Source organism: Talpa occidentalis, unplaced genomic scaffold (assembly GCF_014898055.3).
Source record: "Talpa occidentalis isolate TD23 unplaced genomic scaffold, MPIMG_talOcc4v2.1 talOcc4.10, whole genome shotgun sequence".
In the NCBI taxonomy this organism is placed as follows: Eukaryota; Metazoa; Chordata; class Mammalia; order Eulipotyphla; family Talpidae; genus Talpa; species Talpa occidentalis.
In genome coordinates this window covers 60,849,770-60,867,088 of record NW_023600993.1, presented here as the reverse complement: position 1 = coordinate 60,867,088, position 17,319 = coordinate 60,849,770, and the positions used below count along the sequence as shown (strand labels likewise).

The following is a 17,319-nucleotide window of genomic DNA, read 5'->3' as shown; positions in this document are numbered from 1 at the left end:
TAACCCTTTTGCAAGGACATTATAGAAGGACTTTTCTATCTCAAGTGTGACATGTTGATCTCATATCAAGAAGATAATAATCTCTGAAGAACACTTTACAGGCCTGCTGCTGATAAGCAATATTATTTTTCAGTTAGAGTAAACAAACCTATTACAGATACTGAAGTATATAGGCTTCAAAATGGATTTTTGGATTAGTTGCTTGCCCAAAACACCCCTATCCCCATTTAAGGAAAGCAAAGAAAGGCAAGAATTAATTTAAAAATAGGAGGTCTTCATTTTTTGTCTTTGCTCCATAGCTTCTGATTCTTTGAAAACTTCTTTTGTACTCTTATTCCCAAAATAAGCCTGAATTTTGTTCACTAATGGGTAAATTTGAATAAATTATTGCCTACATTTACAATGAGCCGGTTTTACTTAACAAAGAAAAAATAGAAATTAAATAATTTCAAAAAATAAGCTGTTTAGTAAATCATTTTGAAAAGTAGAGCACAGATAGTATATGATTAAAAGCTAAATAGAAAATAAAGAAAACAGGTTATATGCACATATGCACTATATATATGTATATATATATTACATGCATATAGATTACAACTTATGTGTGCATACAAGATCTCTCTCTCTCTCTCTTTCTGTGCCACAGACATGACTAATACTCATTGAGTGTGCACTATATTCCAAAAACCCTTATAAAGGCTATAAGAATTAGCTCATTTAATTCCCACATACCCTGTGTCAAAGGTCCTAGCACATGCCCATTTTATCTAAATAGGAGCTAAGGCAAAAAAAAAAAAAAAGTCTAAGAAATGTGCCCAGAGTCAGCAGAGCTGGCAAGCAACAGAAATGATCCAGATGCAGAAGGCCCAAGCTGTCAAGATGCTACCATGGATTGAATGGAGAATGTTAGTGTTCTTGGAAATACCTCTCATGCTGATCCACCCAAAGTGTCCAGCCATATCTTATGGTTGACATTGATTATAGGTGTTGTGTTACTGCAAGTTTGAGTTAATGTCATTGCGTTTTACTGGAGCTATTCTGTGTCAGGTACAGTTTTAGGGAGAAATCTAGAAGGGCTGGCTCCTGACAGCTTTCACATCAAGGAGTCAATTTTAAAAATGCACCATTTGAGGTTTACATAACCCAAATTGGGCAAAGAACATTGATGCAAAGTATAAGTAGGGCACATGAGAGGGATACAGACAGAAAGGCATGGGAGCAGAGCTTCAGAGGGCTAGTGTTTCACTCCAGGGTTGCCCTGAGCAGCAAGTAACACAGCAGTGAATCTTTCTGAGCCACAGTCTGTCTCTGGAGCTTTGAAGGGGGCTGAGGACAGCTTACTTAGGTGAAGTGTGTAGAATCAGTTCAGATGTGGTGGGCTGGAAGGCAGGACTGGAAAAGTGGAGTGAAAGTGGGAGGGAAAAGCACAGTGAAGGTCAAGATAGGACTTCAGGAAGGACGGGTCGGGGGAGAGGAGAGTGAGTGAGAGGGTGAAAGGAAAGAGAGTCCTGTGAGCTTCGAGAAATCCAAATAAGACCAGAATGATTTTGTGGTAACTTTGGCCACTGGACTGTGCTTCTCTACTAAGATTTGTTTAGAAGTTACAGGGCTGTTTTGTTATTATCATCATCATCATCAACATCTTCACCATCTAGTGTTTTTCCTTCCTCTGTTTTTAGAATCTTCAACTCTTGCATTTGGGAGGGGCATAGAAAAAACCCAGAGGGTTAGAGTTATTGTGGGACTGACGCCCTGAGAAACTGTTATTCTCCAAGACAAAAGGCATATTCACATGGGATGAGGATAGTGTACCCTGGAGATTATGAGTTTAAAATTTGGTCAAATTAACTTCTAAATAAAACCCCTAAATTCTAAAAAAGAAAAAAAAAAAAGAAAAAGAGGTTGTTCTTTTAGGCACTCGGGCAATGTGTGATCTGGGGATCTTACATCATCTATCTGGGCCTCATGCTCCTCATTCTCTAAAGTGGAATAGAACCTGTGTCCACACCTCTACCTTTACAACTTGATCACACAATTTTGAAAAACAAATTAAAGTAGATTTAAAAGGCAGAAGTTCCAAGCTAATAAAAAGAAGTACTATTCATAACCTCATCCTTTACCTGGGTTGCAGTGATACTTGCTTTATAGATGCAACACAGTACTGGCAAGCAGGGAGGGCCCCCTTCTCCTTTATCAGACTTTGACCAGAAGCTGCCTGGGGTCCATTTTGAACAATCATTCATTCTTTGCAAAAGTTTCAGCACAGAAATTATTGAGGTAAAGGCACAATAAATATGAAGCCATGTGAAGTTCTAAAGTAAAAGATTACAGCCTAGTGGAAGACAGCACGGTGGAGGTGGCTGGCTGACTTGGGAAAGCCAGCAAATGAAGTCTGGAAAGCATCAGGTCAGGTATGAGGCCTGGGTTTTGCCACTTTCCACTTCAGGCTGTCTGTCACCAGCCATTCATCCCTACTGCTATGTGCCTCAGTGACCTCACTGATGAATAAGGAGCTGGACCAAGAAAGAGGCACATGCCTATGAACCCAGGGCACTTGACCATCACAATGGAGTGCATTTCCTTCAACATGCTCAATGCTCCAGGGCAAGGACAGGTGGGTATACCTTGGGAGCCTCCTCTGTGCATTCTGGTACCTTCAACCACCATGTGCTTGGTACCAATGACTCCTGAATGTAAAACATTCTGAAACTACATGGAACTCTATAATAAAATGAGCTTTTCTTCAACTTACAAAAAAATGTGGCTCTTATATTGAAAAGAAAGATTGAGAAAAGATTTGGAAAAGGTGGATCCTTATGTTAGTTTTACCAAAACGTCTTTGCTTTTAAGTAAGTGATTTTATATCATTTTTTAAAAAATCCCTAAATAGTGCCCTAATCTAGTAAACAGTACATATTTGTTGAAAAAACAAAAAAGTGGTTTCCTGTCCTGAGCTTCAAGAATTCCTGTTGAGCCTAACAGACACTGTTAGGCTCTGAATTTTCTTAATTCCTAAAAGAGTTAAAAGTTAGGAACTGCAGTGGAAGCTGCATTAATATTTTGAGTGACTTAACTTTAAATGTCTTTTAGTAAATGGACATGACTCCCAAATCAGAAAATATTTTATTTTTTAATGAAATAGTTAACAATTTTGTATTAAGGAATTTGTTTTACAGAAATGCCTACATAACGTGCAAACATAAATGTAGAGGTTATTTGTTGCTGTGTTATTTGCAACAACAAACAATTTAGTATTAACTTGGCCTATGTAAACTACAATGTAGCCTTGTAGTGGAATGTCATGTAATCATTAAAAGATTTTAATAGCCTTGCATAATATCAGGGAAAATGTCCATTTCATATTTCAAACTTACATATACATACTCCATCGTATGCACTCACAATACACACACACCTTACAGACCTTCATTCATGCTTGGGCTAAAAGTCTAAAAATATATCAAAATTTTATTATTGGAATTGAAAATGGAAGATACATTTTATACCTTAAACATATTTGAATTATTTTTATAATGAAAACATTTGGAAGAAAATAAAAATGGTGAAATATAATGCTAGCATCAGGTGAGTATAAATGCTGACATATACTTCTAGAAAATGATTTAGCAATGTGCTTAAGAACATTTATATATTTTGACTCTATAATCCATTTCTAGGAGTCTCCCTTAAGTAATTTCAAATCATGAAAAGAATTCATATAAAAGCATTATTTATCATAACAAAAAGTGGAAAGGATTTACATATGTAGTCAATGACAGTACATATACAGAAGTAAAATTTTGATGTTGTAAGGTTAAGGTGGTAAAACATTTATGTGCAGTATGCACATAGCTATTAAATATACAAAAACAAGACTAAAAATGCATATGATAGATCGCATTATGCCCAAATCTTAATAATAGCTATATTTTTATGAGATTTTTCATATAATTTATGTGAGATTTTGCATATAATTTGTATTTTTTTCTGTGCTCTCCTCTAATAATCATATTCAATTCTGCAACAATAAAAACTACTTGTTAAATTATTAGTATAATCATCATCTATATAAAAAAATCAGACATGTCAAATGACCAGAAAAGAAAATCAATTAATGAGGAAGATTTGAAAAACATTCATGCTCTGAGGAAATTGGTGATTGCAGTGAGGCAAAGATCTGAACTGAAGAGTCATTGACCTTAACTGTGTGTCTGAACATGATTTCCATTGAAGGGGCAAGGGCACAGCCCCACCCATTGTGCTGAAGTGTCATCAATTATGAGGAAAAGCCTAAAGACTTCATAAAGATTTTCTCTTATAGAAAGCTCAATATAAGAAAATAAAGAAAGATTTATTTTTAATTTTTGAAGAGGGTGATGGTCTATTCCATACTTGGCACAAAATAAAGTTATGTGTTTCTGAGATTTAAACTTTATGTAACTGACATATTTTATGTATTTTTTTTGTACTTTGCTTTTGTGCTGAATGTGGTATTCAGCACATTGTGAATGTGAAAAACCACAAAATAATTTTATTTAGAGATTCATGTTTATGCAGTAAAACTATAAAGTAATGGGGGCAATATATAAGCATGAAGTCTAATGGTGATGATTTCCGGGTTGGAGAAAGGGACCTAGACAATAAGGAGAGGAGCATATAGGTGACTTAGTATTGGTATTAGTAAAAACTGATATTAGTAAAATACCATCTCTTTAGCGCAGAGGGATGCATAGACATTTACTTGTTATTTTGACTTATATTTAATATATGAATTTATACACTTACATATATTTAAGTATTTCATAATGAGAATGGAAAACATTTCTTTGTGTTAAAAGGTAAAGATTCTGTTAACAATTGAAATCTAATCAAAAGAAGAAACTTTGCAACCTTGGAGGCCCTCTAGTGCCCATATTGGACAAGTACAGTTAAGGCTTTCAATTCTCTTACATGATCCACTCAAAATTTCGTTTCCTTAAAAACACAAATTAACACCAAGAGAAGAAGGAATATTCCCAAAATTATTGAGGTTAAATAGTACGTTATACATCAAAATTTAAAACACAGCCATACTTCATTCTTTCAAAAATAACCCCAAACATATTTTTATTCTTTGCAAGAACATTCCATAAAACATTTCAAAATTCAAATACACATTTCAAAGATGAGACAGTTTTTAAAAGGCTATAGAATTGAAAAAAATAGTCTTTTCCCTCATAGTCTCCCTTTAAAATTTTTAGAATTACTACGCTTAATAGCAATAATTTTCTTATTGAATTTATGAAAAAAAATCACACCAAGTGTCTCTTCCTCAGAACTCAGCTCTAATGTTATTACCCTCAAGTCCTGTGGGTTAAAGAGATCTTTCTAGATATATGAGCTTTGAAAACACTAAGCTAATATTTTAGGAGATTTGTTCCATCCTCCTTTATATTACAATTATTTGTATACAGAGCTTATGTGCCTGTCAGATTTTTATGTAATATGAAGACAAAATCTTTTCTTTTTTACTTTTCTGTTCATTCACAGAAACTGGAACATTTTGGATACATTTTTTTCCAGTTAATTTAAGAGACATAGCATTATTTTAAAACCAACTTTAGTTTGAAACATTTTGTAGTTAGACCAAATTTGTCAAAAGAATTAGCCAGAGACAGTAGCCAGATATATTCAAAATTATTGTAGGATATAGTGTAAAGGGCAGCTAATGTGAAATTTAACTAGATTGTGTCATAGGCACAATTTATGTTTAAAAAGGTAGAAATCAGCTAACATTTAAAATACTGTTGGGATTCAAACTATAGCCTTGCATGAAATCTGGCAGCTAAATTCCACAAAAAAAAGAACACAGAACTTCAACTTCAAGTGTGTCTTGTGAATACTAGGGAAGGAATTTATCAACCTCAGAATTCCCATTGGCAAAAGTGAATTCGCATGTAGTATGCATATACATAATGGAAACAAACACACCTGCAGCATTCCTGGACTATACTTGCCACCCACCCAGTGCATTGTTCTAGGAAGCAACACACTAGCACTGAAATTCTCATTTATCTTGTTTTTAAAAAGGAGCCCTTTTTCACTAAATAACAAAGTATTATGTGTCTCAACCTGCTTTATAAATGTTGATCCCCCATAATCCCCTTGCTTGGTGATATTTACTTCTATAGGTTTCAGATGAAGAAACTGAAGTCACAGATAAAGTGACTGCTCAAGGTGCTGAGGTTACTCAGTTCCCAAACTGTGCTTACCTTTGTGACAAATTGTAGTTATTTGTTTTGTTGCCCACAAAGTATTTTTTTCTTTTAATGTATAGCTATTATTTTAATAATATATATTATTTCATCGTTGCTCATTTTTTCTTTTAGCATTTATAATTTTTTACATTTTTTAGACAATATTTGCTTCCCCCCACCCCCTCAGATTGAGTCCCCATAGAATCTCCTTCCCCAAGGCACCCATGCACCATCACCACAGTCACATGTGCTCCTCCCTCCCTCCCTCTCACCCCTGTCCCTCCTCCTCCCCTGCAGTATGTCTCTGGTTAATAATTGTCTGTTTTTGCTTTGTTGTGTTTTGTACTGTTATTATTTTTTTACACTGATGTCTTATTTGGTTCCCCTACATTCCTGTTATAAGTGAAATCATACAATATTTTTCTTTTTCCTTCTGGTTTATTTCACTGAGCATAATTCCTTCTAGCTCCATCCATGTTGCTGCGAATGACATGAGTTTATCCTTTTTGATTTCTCCTCTCAGGTGCAGTCCCCATAAAATTCCCACCACCTGTGCATCATCACCATAGTCTCTTGTGCTCTTCCCTCCACTGTTTTGATCCCTCCCTCTTCCTTGCAGAATGTCTCTGATTTATAGTTGCCTGCTATTTTTTAAAATTTGTTATTATTATTTTCCTGATCCCTTGCTTGGTTCACCTATATTCCTCCTATAAGTGAAACCATCTATATTTTTCTTTTTCCTTCTGGCTTATTTCACTGACCATAATCCCTTCCAGCTCCATCCATGTTGCTGCAAATGGCATGAGTTCATCTTTTTTGATTGCTTAATAGTATCTCTTGTGCATGTGTGTATGTGTGTGTGTATATATATATATATATATATATACACACATGCATACATACATACACCATTTTGGAGCATTTGGGTTATTTCCACATTTTACCTATTGTAAATAATGTTCTTTCAAGAAAAATTTACCTTTCTTCTTAAGCTATGTTCAATAAAGATCTTTATTTCTTCATTTGCAATAGATCCCCATTACTGTTTCTTATCCTTAGTCATAAGTAAGGGGAATAATTCTGAGAAGAGCTCACCGACTTGTATTTGTATAAATTGCTCTGGAGCTCCGAGGTTTGGCTAGAGATGTGATGTCTCCAAAAGGGTTGTCAATATCATCATCATTTGCAGATTGTACACATCCGCTGTTGGGGATAGGGGAGAGAACAGTGTATGTCATTTTTTAAGAAGAAATAAATAACCATGTTCTAACTTCCAAAGGAAATCTTACTTGCCAAAATAGATCAAAAATTTCAAATGCGAAAAATTAATTGTGATGATGAAATGATTTGCTGAAAGAAAGGAAAATTTCTCTTTTTCAGAGTGAGTCTCCAGGCTCTTGTGATCTTAAGTTTGGGCCAGGTAAGAGTAACAGCTAACTTGTATTTTTGAGAAAAATAGCTATTTCTGCAGTCTTTGAGAAAAATTTTCACTGGAGTCTGGGGGTGGCCCGCAATAAGACAGAGACAAGTACAGTGCTCCTGTGGAGATGGAAACGTGTATAAGTGAGCAAGGATCCTGGCCAACCAGTGATGGATGTGTCTAAGGGAACTGTGAGAAGGCCTAGTGGCTGTGTGGACATATATCAGAGTGTCCTAGTCAATTTTACTGCAGTGCAGAAAAGGCAACATTAATGAAGGTGGAAGAAAAGGGCCAGACCCCTCAATTTTCTTGCATTTACTTTGCTCCAAGTACCATAATCAAATATTTCTGTTCCCCTAAAATTCACATCTTGAAATTGTAATGCCCAAAGGTTATGGTTTTTGAAGGTGGGGTTTTTAGGAGGTGGGAGGAGCTTAGGTCATGAGGGTAGAGCCCTCATGAATGGGATTAATACTTTTATAAGTGACCTCACAAAGCTCCCTTGCCCTTCCACCATGTGATGACACAAGGATAAGTCCATGAGGACCCAGAGGTTCCTCTCTCAGCCAAACTGGCTTCCTGATGTAGAACTGTGAGAAAGAATTGCTGCTTCTAAGCCACCCAGTCTACATTATTTTATTATAGAGACTAAGACACAAAGTTATCTTCAATCTAAATCAAGAGTACTCCAAATGATGGAGAATAATCATCTTTTTCATCCTTGGAAATCCAGACTTAAATTTAGAAAAAATATAAGTTTACATTTCTTAGAATTCTCTGTTGGTGTGCACCTCATATCTTCCACATCAAGTATAAAGTCTTTTGATTATAATAGTTATTATTATTAGCATCCAAAGTATTTTATGAAATAAAATTTGGGGAAACAGAAAAATACTGCCCCCTTTCTTTCTTTTATCAAAATCTTCAACCTTTAACAAAACTTCCAGAGCTAGAAAGATATTGGAAATAATTTTTAATTTCCACTTATCTTAAAATAACTTTTAAGTTATTTTTTAAAGTTATCTTAAAAAGAAAATTTATAAATATGAATGAGCTGAAAGCAACTACAACTTAGATGTAAATTTTAAAAACATTAGGGAATATTACTTACGTATAGAGTGGAATATATTTGCTTCTAGAACATGGGCTCACACTTAGAAGAAGAGAAAATATATGCAGTTGAGCTACTGACATTAACTTAATTAAATATGAAATAACTATAGTATTTCTATTATTAAAATAAAAGAATTCTGCAGAGATATAAGAATTTAAGCTTGAAATTTGAAACTAAAAATACTTTAAAATGTAGTTTTAAATGAAAATCAAAACCAGGACAAATTAACTCCAGATTTCCGTTGACATATTCTTTGTTGAATCTTATGATTTAACTCTATGTCAGTCTGTTTCTTCATTTTTTATTTTTTGATGTAGAATTCCCTACTGATAATACTTGAAATATTTGCCAAGGGTTAACCTCTCATTTTCTTAGATAAATTATTTATATTTAAGTGCATCTTACTGATCAGCTAGTCTAATCTTCTATATCAGAGATAAACCAGCTTCAGCGCATATAAGTTGAGTAACATATACAAGGTTGCAGCTATTTTCAGCATAAAGTTATTATGTATTTTCCTTCTCTAGCCTGAGAATTAGTCATTTTCTAAGAATCTAAACATTTATTTTATTAGAGTGTGCTATTATTTTACCACATGATATATAAATTAAAAGGTGCTAATAAAGTTTTCCACTAGCACACATAATTTTAAGAGTCAGTACCAATTTACAATTTTATTCTTTTAAAAGATTTTTGAACGGGATTATCAATAATTTCAACTTGCTGTATTTATAAGGATCTTATATGTATTTTTAAAGATTTTATTTTCTTTATTTATACAAGAACTGGGGTACAGGCCAGAAGCACAGGAGGGTGACAGAATTCACCAGAGACAGAATGGGGAGCAGAACAGGCAGATGACTGAAAACACTGCTGAGGAGAGGAGCGGGCTAGACAGGAGAGGTCTGCCATGCCATGTGGGTATCTCCCTGGCCAGCTTAGAATCGAACCCATGCTGCAGAGGTTGTGGACTTCTTCATAGCGCCGTACTCAACCTGCTGCACCACCAGGGAGGCCCTGGATCTTATATTTTTGAAAGAATCTTTTATTGAAATAGTTTTATTTAAATTACTATCATTCAATTCATGCAGTGTAGTCTATTTCTTATGTTGGGGCTTTTACACATCTTTGAAACCATTTTTAAGAAGTTATTTCAAAATTTTGCATACTAGATTTTATTTATTCACAGATAGCAAGATGGGAAATGTATTTATTTTTTAGTTATATTTATTGAGACAATATTGATTTACATCGCAGTGTATGTCTGAGGAGTATAGGTTTATGCCTCTATAGTCATATGTTATTTCACCACACCCACCACTGAAGCCCCAGTAATCCTCCATTACACCACCCTCTCCACTTTGCTCCCACTCCAACTCATCCCTCTCTGGTAATTTTAGTCATAATTCAATGTGTTCTTTCCCCTTCTGTTTTCACCCCTCTCCTCTCACTCTCCTTCCTCCTCCCCTCCTGGATGCTTCAGATCTGTAGTCAGTTTTCAATGTTTGTCTTTGTATGAACTTGTGTTTGGTTTCTCTATATTCCAAATATAAGTGAAAACCATCCAATATTTAGCTTTTTCCTTCTGACTTACTTAACATAGAATAGTCCCTTCCAGCTCCATCCATGTTGCCCCAAATAGCATGAGTTTATCTTTTTTTGAAGGCTGAGGAGTTTCCATTGTGTATATATACTACATTTTCCTGATCTATCCATCCATATTGGGACATTTAGTTTGTTTCCATAGCTTGGCTATTGTAAATCCTGCTGCAATAAAGACAGGAGTGCAAGTTTCTTTTAAAATTTGTGTTTCTAGGCCTTCCTGGTAGCACAAGGGGTTAAGACACAACCTATGCCATTCGCAGCAACATGGATGGATCTAGAGGGAATTATGCTCAGTGAAATAAGACAGAGGAAAAAGAAAAATATCGCATGATTTCACTTATAACAGGAATATAAGGGAAACCAAATAAGATATCAGTGTAAAAATATAATAACAGTACAAAACACAACAAAGCAAAAACAGACAATTATAAATCAGAGACATACTGCAGGGGGGGAAGAGGGAGAGGGGACCAAGGGAGAAAGGGAGGAGCACAGGGGACTGAGGTGATGGTGCATGGCTGCATTGGGGAAGGAAACTCTATGGGGTGTAGGGGCAGGATGGGCACTGAGCAAGTCATCTATGATCCGGCAGTCAAGTAAAGGAGAGTCTTAGAGCCCTCGGTGGCTTTCTCAGTTTTTTATTGAGCTTTACATGCACTGCAGCAACCAGGTACATGGCAGGCAGGAGTGCCAGGGGGGCAGGAGGCTGCCAGGCCTCCAAGCCCCCCAGCAAATCGTCACTCTGGGCTTCTCTGGCCTTCTTTCTCCCCTTCTCTCTCCTGCCTCTTCTTCTGCTTCTCTCTCTCGTTTCTCTGCTGCTTCTTTACTGCTTCTGCTTCTTTACAGCTTTTGCTTCTCTGGGGGACTATCTCAATACTCCTCTCATGGCCCACAGAAGTAAGTAAGACAGCTTGCAACAATGTAACAACTGCAGGTGCCTGTCAGGCAGGGCAATCCTAATGGTGTGAGGGCAGAAAAGCCTGAAAACCATTTATCCTACAGGGGACTACACTTAAAGGGGTGGGGGCAAGCAAATAATGTTTAAAAATGAACAATGATGTAAAAAAAAATTTAAAAATTAATTTAAAAAAAAAAAGATACAACCTATGAAGCTATCCATAGCTGCTGCAGCACAAGTTAGATCCCCAGCCAAGGAGCTACCCACCAGACTGATTATTTGCATATGGAAGGCAACTGATTTTTGTTTATTTTCTAAACCTGCCAGGTACTGAGCTGGTTTATTGTTTTAATTAGTATTTCTGTGGATGTTGAAGGTTTACCTGTGTATGTGATCATATCATCTGGAAATAATGTTAGCTTTAATTATTCTTTCCCTGTTTGGATTTCTTTTATGTCTTTCTCTTGTCTAATTACTCTAGCTAGGACTTGCAGTAGTATGTTAAATATCAGAAGTGAAAGCTGACACCCTTGTCTTTACCAGATCTCAGGCTTTTCTTTCAGGTTATTCACCATTAAGAATGGTGTTAACTGTGGGTTTGTCCTTTTATTGTGTTAAGTTTTGTTCCTTTCATTCAAAAATTTTCAAGGACTTTCATTATGAATGAATATTGAACATTATCAGATACTTTCTCAGCATCTATTAATATGATAACATGGTTTTTATTTTTCTTTTTTATCAATTTAGTGAATCACATTGATTGAATTTGGATTTTGAACCATCTTTGTATCCCTGGAATAAATCCCACTTGGTAATCCTTTTAATGTATCGTTGGATTTTGTTTGCTAAAATTTTATTGAGGATTTTAGCATCTATTTCATTAAGAGATTGGTCTATAGTTTTCTGCTTTTGTGTTGTCTTTGTTTGGTTTTGGTATTAGTGTGATGTTGGCCTCATAAAATGCATTTGGAAATATTCTTTCAGAATTTTTTTAACAGAACTTGAGCAGACCACATATTATTTTACCTTTGAAAGCTTGGTAGAACTCTCATATGAAACCATCTGGTCCTGAGCTTTGGAAAAATTTTTACTACTGTTTCAATTTCCCTGCTTGTAATTGATTTGTTTAAATTTTCTTTTTCTTCCTTATTCAGTCATAGGTGATTGCATAATTCTAATAATTTTTCCATCTCATCTAGATTGTATAAATGTGTATAAATAGTCATAGTAGGCCCTCTCTGGTGGTGCAAGGGGTTGAGATGCAACCTATGGAGCTGTCCTCAGCCACTACAGCATGAGTTCAATCCCTGCCTGGTCAGGGAGCTACCCACATGGCGCAGCAGACCTCTTCTGACTTGGCCACTGCTCCCCTCAGCAGTGTATTGCTATCAGTCTGCCTGTTCTGTTCCCCAACTCTGTCTCTGGTGAATCCTCTCACTCCCTACACCTCTGACCTGTACCCCAGTTCTTGTATGCATAAATAAATCTTTAAAAAATAAATATTCATATGAGTCTCTAATTATCCTCTGGATTTCTGGCATGTCTATTGTAATTTTAGAACTTTCATTTATGAACTTAATTGTTTGAATTTTCTCCTACTTTTTCTTTGTGAGCCTAGCTAGAGGTTTGTCTATTTTGTTTATTTTTTCAAAGAACTAGCTTTTGGTTTCATAGATCTTTTGGACTGTCTTTTTTTACTTCTATTTTATGTATTTCTGTTTTGATTTAATTATTTCCTTTCTTCTGCTAGATTTTGGCTTTTTTGTTCTTCTTTTTCTAGTTCTTCAGGATTAGAGAGTGACAATAAAATTTATGTATGGTGATGAGGCTCAATATGATTCTCAATATTGTCACTATTTGCATTTTCAGATACAACAGGTAAACTTGATTTTATTTATCATATTTCTACTACATTATTCTTTTTATATTTTAATCATAAATATCCCTTTTATTCAGTTATTCATTTTTCATTTTTTATAAACAATAGTAAGTTATTTCCCACAGTTTTGGACTAAGATTTCTAAAATCACTGTAGCTGCAAAAAAAAAAAAAAAATCAGTCATGAGGATCCACTTAATTATAGACAGCTAACTTTTCACTATAAACTCAGGTGGCAGGATGGGTGAAGTGTCTTTCTGGAGCCTCTGAATTAAGGGTATTTTTGAGGTCTTTGCCTCAGGGCTAACTACCACCCAAAGGCTCTGGACTTGTAACACCATTTCCCCTGAAGACTATGATTTTAACATATCAATTTGTGGGGAAATAAACATTCATCTGTACATAATTAATGCAATGTACTTAAAATTGCACATATTTTTCATATATTTGAGAAAATACATACATGTATGTATTTTCTCTATTTTAATTATTTTAATGATATTTCTGAATAATGATCTTTAGTATGTTTGAACCCCTTGCATTATCTGTCTCACCTCCAAAGTGGTGTGCCTTGCTGTCCTAGGTGATGTCTACTTGTTCATGTAAAGCCTCCTCACTGACATCTTTTCTTTTTTAACTTGTATTTTTAAATTAGAGGTATCATTGGTTTACAACCTTGTATATGACTTAGGGGATGAGGTCCACGCTTCTATTTTTTTAAGATTTATTTATTTATGCATACAAGAACTGCGGTGCAGGCCAGAGGTGCAGGGGCTGAGAGGATTCACTAGTGACAGGTGGGGAACAGAACAGGCAAATCGACTGAAATACACTGCTGAGGGGAGCAGCTGGCCAGGCAGGAAAGGTCTGCTGTACCATGTGGGTAACTCCCTAGTAGGCTGGGGATCGAACTCATGCAGCAGTGGCTGCGAATAGCTTCATAGCTTGCCTCTTAACACAACCAGGGAGGCCCTGGGTCCATGCTTCTGATATATACCAGACTACACCTACCACCAAATCACCATCCTCCACTTTGTCCCCTTTTGCCTTTGTTTTCAACTCCCACTGTCAATTAAACCATGCTGGATTCTGCAGACATTTCTGAACTTTGTTTTAGTTTACTCCACCTATGAAAGAAATCATCCAGTATTTGTGTTTCTCCCTCTTGCCTATTTTACTTAGCACAACCATCTCCAATCCATCCACATTATCACAGATGGTAGTTCTTCATTTTTGAAATAGCTGAACAGTATTCCATGATGTGTATGTACTACATCTTGTTAATCCAGTCCTCAGTCTTGGGACATTTAGTTATTTCCACAGTTTGGCTATTGTAAATAGTGCTACAATGAACACAGGAGTGCATTCAAATTAGTGTTTTTTGCATTCTTTGGATAAATGCCAAAGGGTGGAATTACTGGACTATGGTATATCTATTTTTTTAATTTATTTTTTATTATTTAATATATTTTATTTTATATAATTATTACATCATTTTCATTTTTGCACAATGTAAGCATTTTGATTTTGGTTATATTCCCCATACAATTCCACTCCCCTTATTTCGACCCTAATCCCTCCTCTCATCCTCCGCCTCCCCTCGTAGTGTATCTTTGGTTTATAGTTGCTTGTTGATTTTGATTTTTTTTCTTTATTATAATTAAGAAAAAGACTAATTATAATATGGTGTATCTATTTTTAACATTTTGGGGAACCGCCCTACAATTTTCCATAGGGGCTGGACCAGTATGCGATCCTATCAAAAACATACATATATTCCTCTTCATTCACACTTTTGCCAACATTTGTTCTTTCTGGGATTTTTGTTATGTGTCATTCTCACATTAACACTGGAGTGAGGCAGTGCTCACTGTGGTTTTGCTTTGCATTTCCCTGAATACAAGTGATGTTGAACATTTTTTCAAGTGCTTATAGGTCATTTGTATGTCTCCTGGAAGAAGTGTCTATTTAACTTCCCTGCCCACCATTCTTTGATTGGGTTCTTCTCTTTTTATTGAGTTTCATGACCTCTTGGTACATCATGGACATTATCCCCTTGTTGTATGTATGAGGTGCAAATATTTTCATCCACTCATTTAGGTTGTCTTTTTATTTTAACTTATAGCTTGGTTTCTTTTATTGCACAGAAGCTTCTTGGTTTGATGTCATCCCATTTGTTTATTTTTGCTTTATTATTTTGATATTGGAATAGAGTCCCCAAAGACATCATTGAATCCAATGTTGTATAGTGTTTTGCCTATGTTTTCATCTATATATTTAATGAATTCTGGTCTTAAATTCAAGTCTTTGATCCATTTTGATTATGGTGTGAGAAAATAAGGTGGTTTCGTTTTCCTTTGTGTTGTTTGCCAGTTTACCCAGCACCATTTGTTTGAAGAGACTTTCTTCTCTCCCTTGTGTATTCTTGGTTTCTTTGTCATAGATTAACTATCCATATAAATTTGAGTCTATTTCTGGGATCTTAATTCTATTCCATTGGTTTATGTGCCTGTGTTTATTCCATTATCATACTCTTTTGACTATCAACTTGACTACTATCAATTTGAAATGTGAAAGTTTGATATTACCATTTCCCTTCTTTTTAAATCAAAATTTATTTGTTTATTCAGGATCTTTTGTGGTTACATATAAATTTCAATAATGTTTGTGGTTTCTTTGAAGAAGTCCATTGAAATTTTGATAGGGATTGCATTGAATCTGTAAACTGCATTGGGTAAAATGGAAATTTTGACTATGCTAACTCTTCCAATTCATGAGCATGGGATATCTTTCCATTTCCATGCAGTTTCTATTTCTTTTAGCAATTGCCAGTAGTTTTCAATGAACTGATCTTTCACTTCCTGAAGTTCATTCCTAGATATTTAATATTTTTTGATGTTATTGTAAATGGACTTTGTTTTCTTGATTTATTTCTCTAATTTGTATAAATGGAAGCAACACAATTTTGTATGTTGACTTTCTTAGCTTGCCACTTTACTGTGTTGATCTATAGTTTACATATAATATGTAATATATATATAGTTTATATATAATACATTATGTGTAGTTAATATGTAATACTTAATATATAATATATATATGTATATATACCCTTAAAGATCCTACTAAACATTTATATTTATATTTTACTATATTACTATATAAAATTATATTTTATATTTTATATGTATTTAAATATATTTTATATAATTACTACTTAATATATATATAATACATATAGTACATAAATTATACATATTCATGTCTTCTGTAAATAGTGATAGCTTTACCTCTTCTTTTCCAATTTGGAATTATTTATTTATATCTTTATGTATTTATATCTCAATTATTTATATATTTCTTTTATGAAATTGCTCTAGATAAAACTTCAAATATTATGCTGAGCAGTAGTATGAGAGGTACATCCATGTCATGTACCTGATCTTAGAGGAAAAGTTTTCATTTTTCAACACTGAGTATGTTGTCAGCTGTGGATTTATTATATATGACTTTTATTATGCTGTGGTATGCTCCTTAAAACCCTGTTTTTAAAGTTTTTATTACAAATGTGTATTCAATCTTGTAAAATGCGTTCTCCGCATCTACTCACATGATCATATGTTTTTTTATCTTTTCTTTTGTTAATATGGCTAATTAAATTGATTCATTTTAATATCTTGAACCATTCTTGCATACCAGGATAAACCCTACTAGGTCATGATTTTTGAATTTTTTTTTTAAGATTTATTTATTTTTATACAAGAGCTGGGGTATAGGCCAGAGGCATGAGAGGGTGAGAGGATTCATCAGAGACAGAGCAGGGAGCAGAACAAGCAGACCAAAGAAATACACTGCTGAGGGGAGCAGCAGGCACGACAGGAGAGGTCTGCTGCGCCATGTGGGATTCTCGCCAGCTGGCTAGGATCCAACCTGCACTGCAGAGGCTGCAGACAGCTTCACAGCATGGTGCTCAGTCAGCTGCACCCCCGGGGAGGCCCTGATTTTTAAATATTTTTTGCTAAGATTTTTATTTTTGTTTCATCAAGGATATTGGTCTATAGCTTTCTTTCTCTTTGATGTCCTTGTGCTTGTACTCTAACACTTTAGGTGTCAGAGCAATGTTGGTCTCATAGAATGTGTTTGGGAGCATTCCATCTTCCTCAATTTT

At 35.0% G+C, this 17,319-nt stretch overlaps 1 protein-coding gene across 3 annotated transcripts in view; it reads right to left on the bottom strand.

The window, feature by feature from the left end:
• Window positions 1-17,319, bottom strand: part of SPATA48 (spermatogenesis associated 48) — a 69,840-nt gene that overhangs the window by 10,321 nt on the left and 42,200 nt on the right. For 2 of the 3 annotated variants that reach the window (XM_054695815.1, XM_037493328.2), the window contains exons 6-7: window positions 8,768-8,809; window positions 7,332-7,439 (exon numbers count right to left, since the gene is read on the bottom strand). In XM_054695815.1, the coding sequence (XP_054551790.1) occupies window positions 7,332-7,439; window positions 8,768-8,809 (150 nt within the window). The remainder of the gene's footprint in view (window positions 1-7,331; window positions 7,440-8,767; window positions 8,810-17,319) is intronic. The other variant, XM_037493336.2, reaches the window with a different exon arrangement.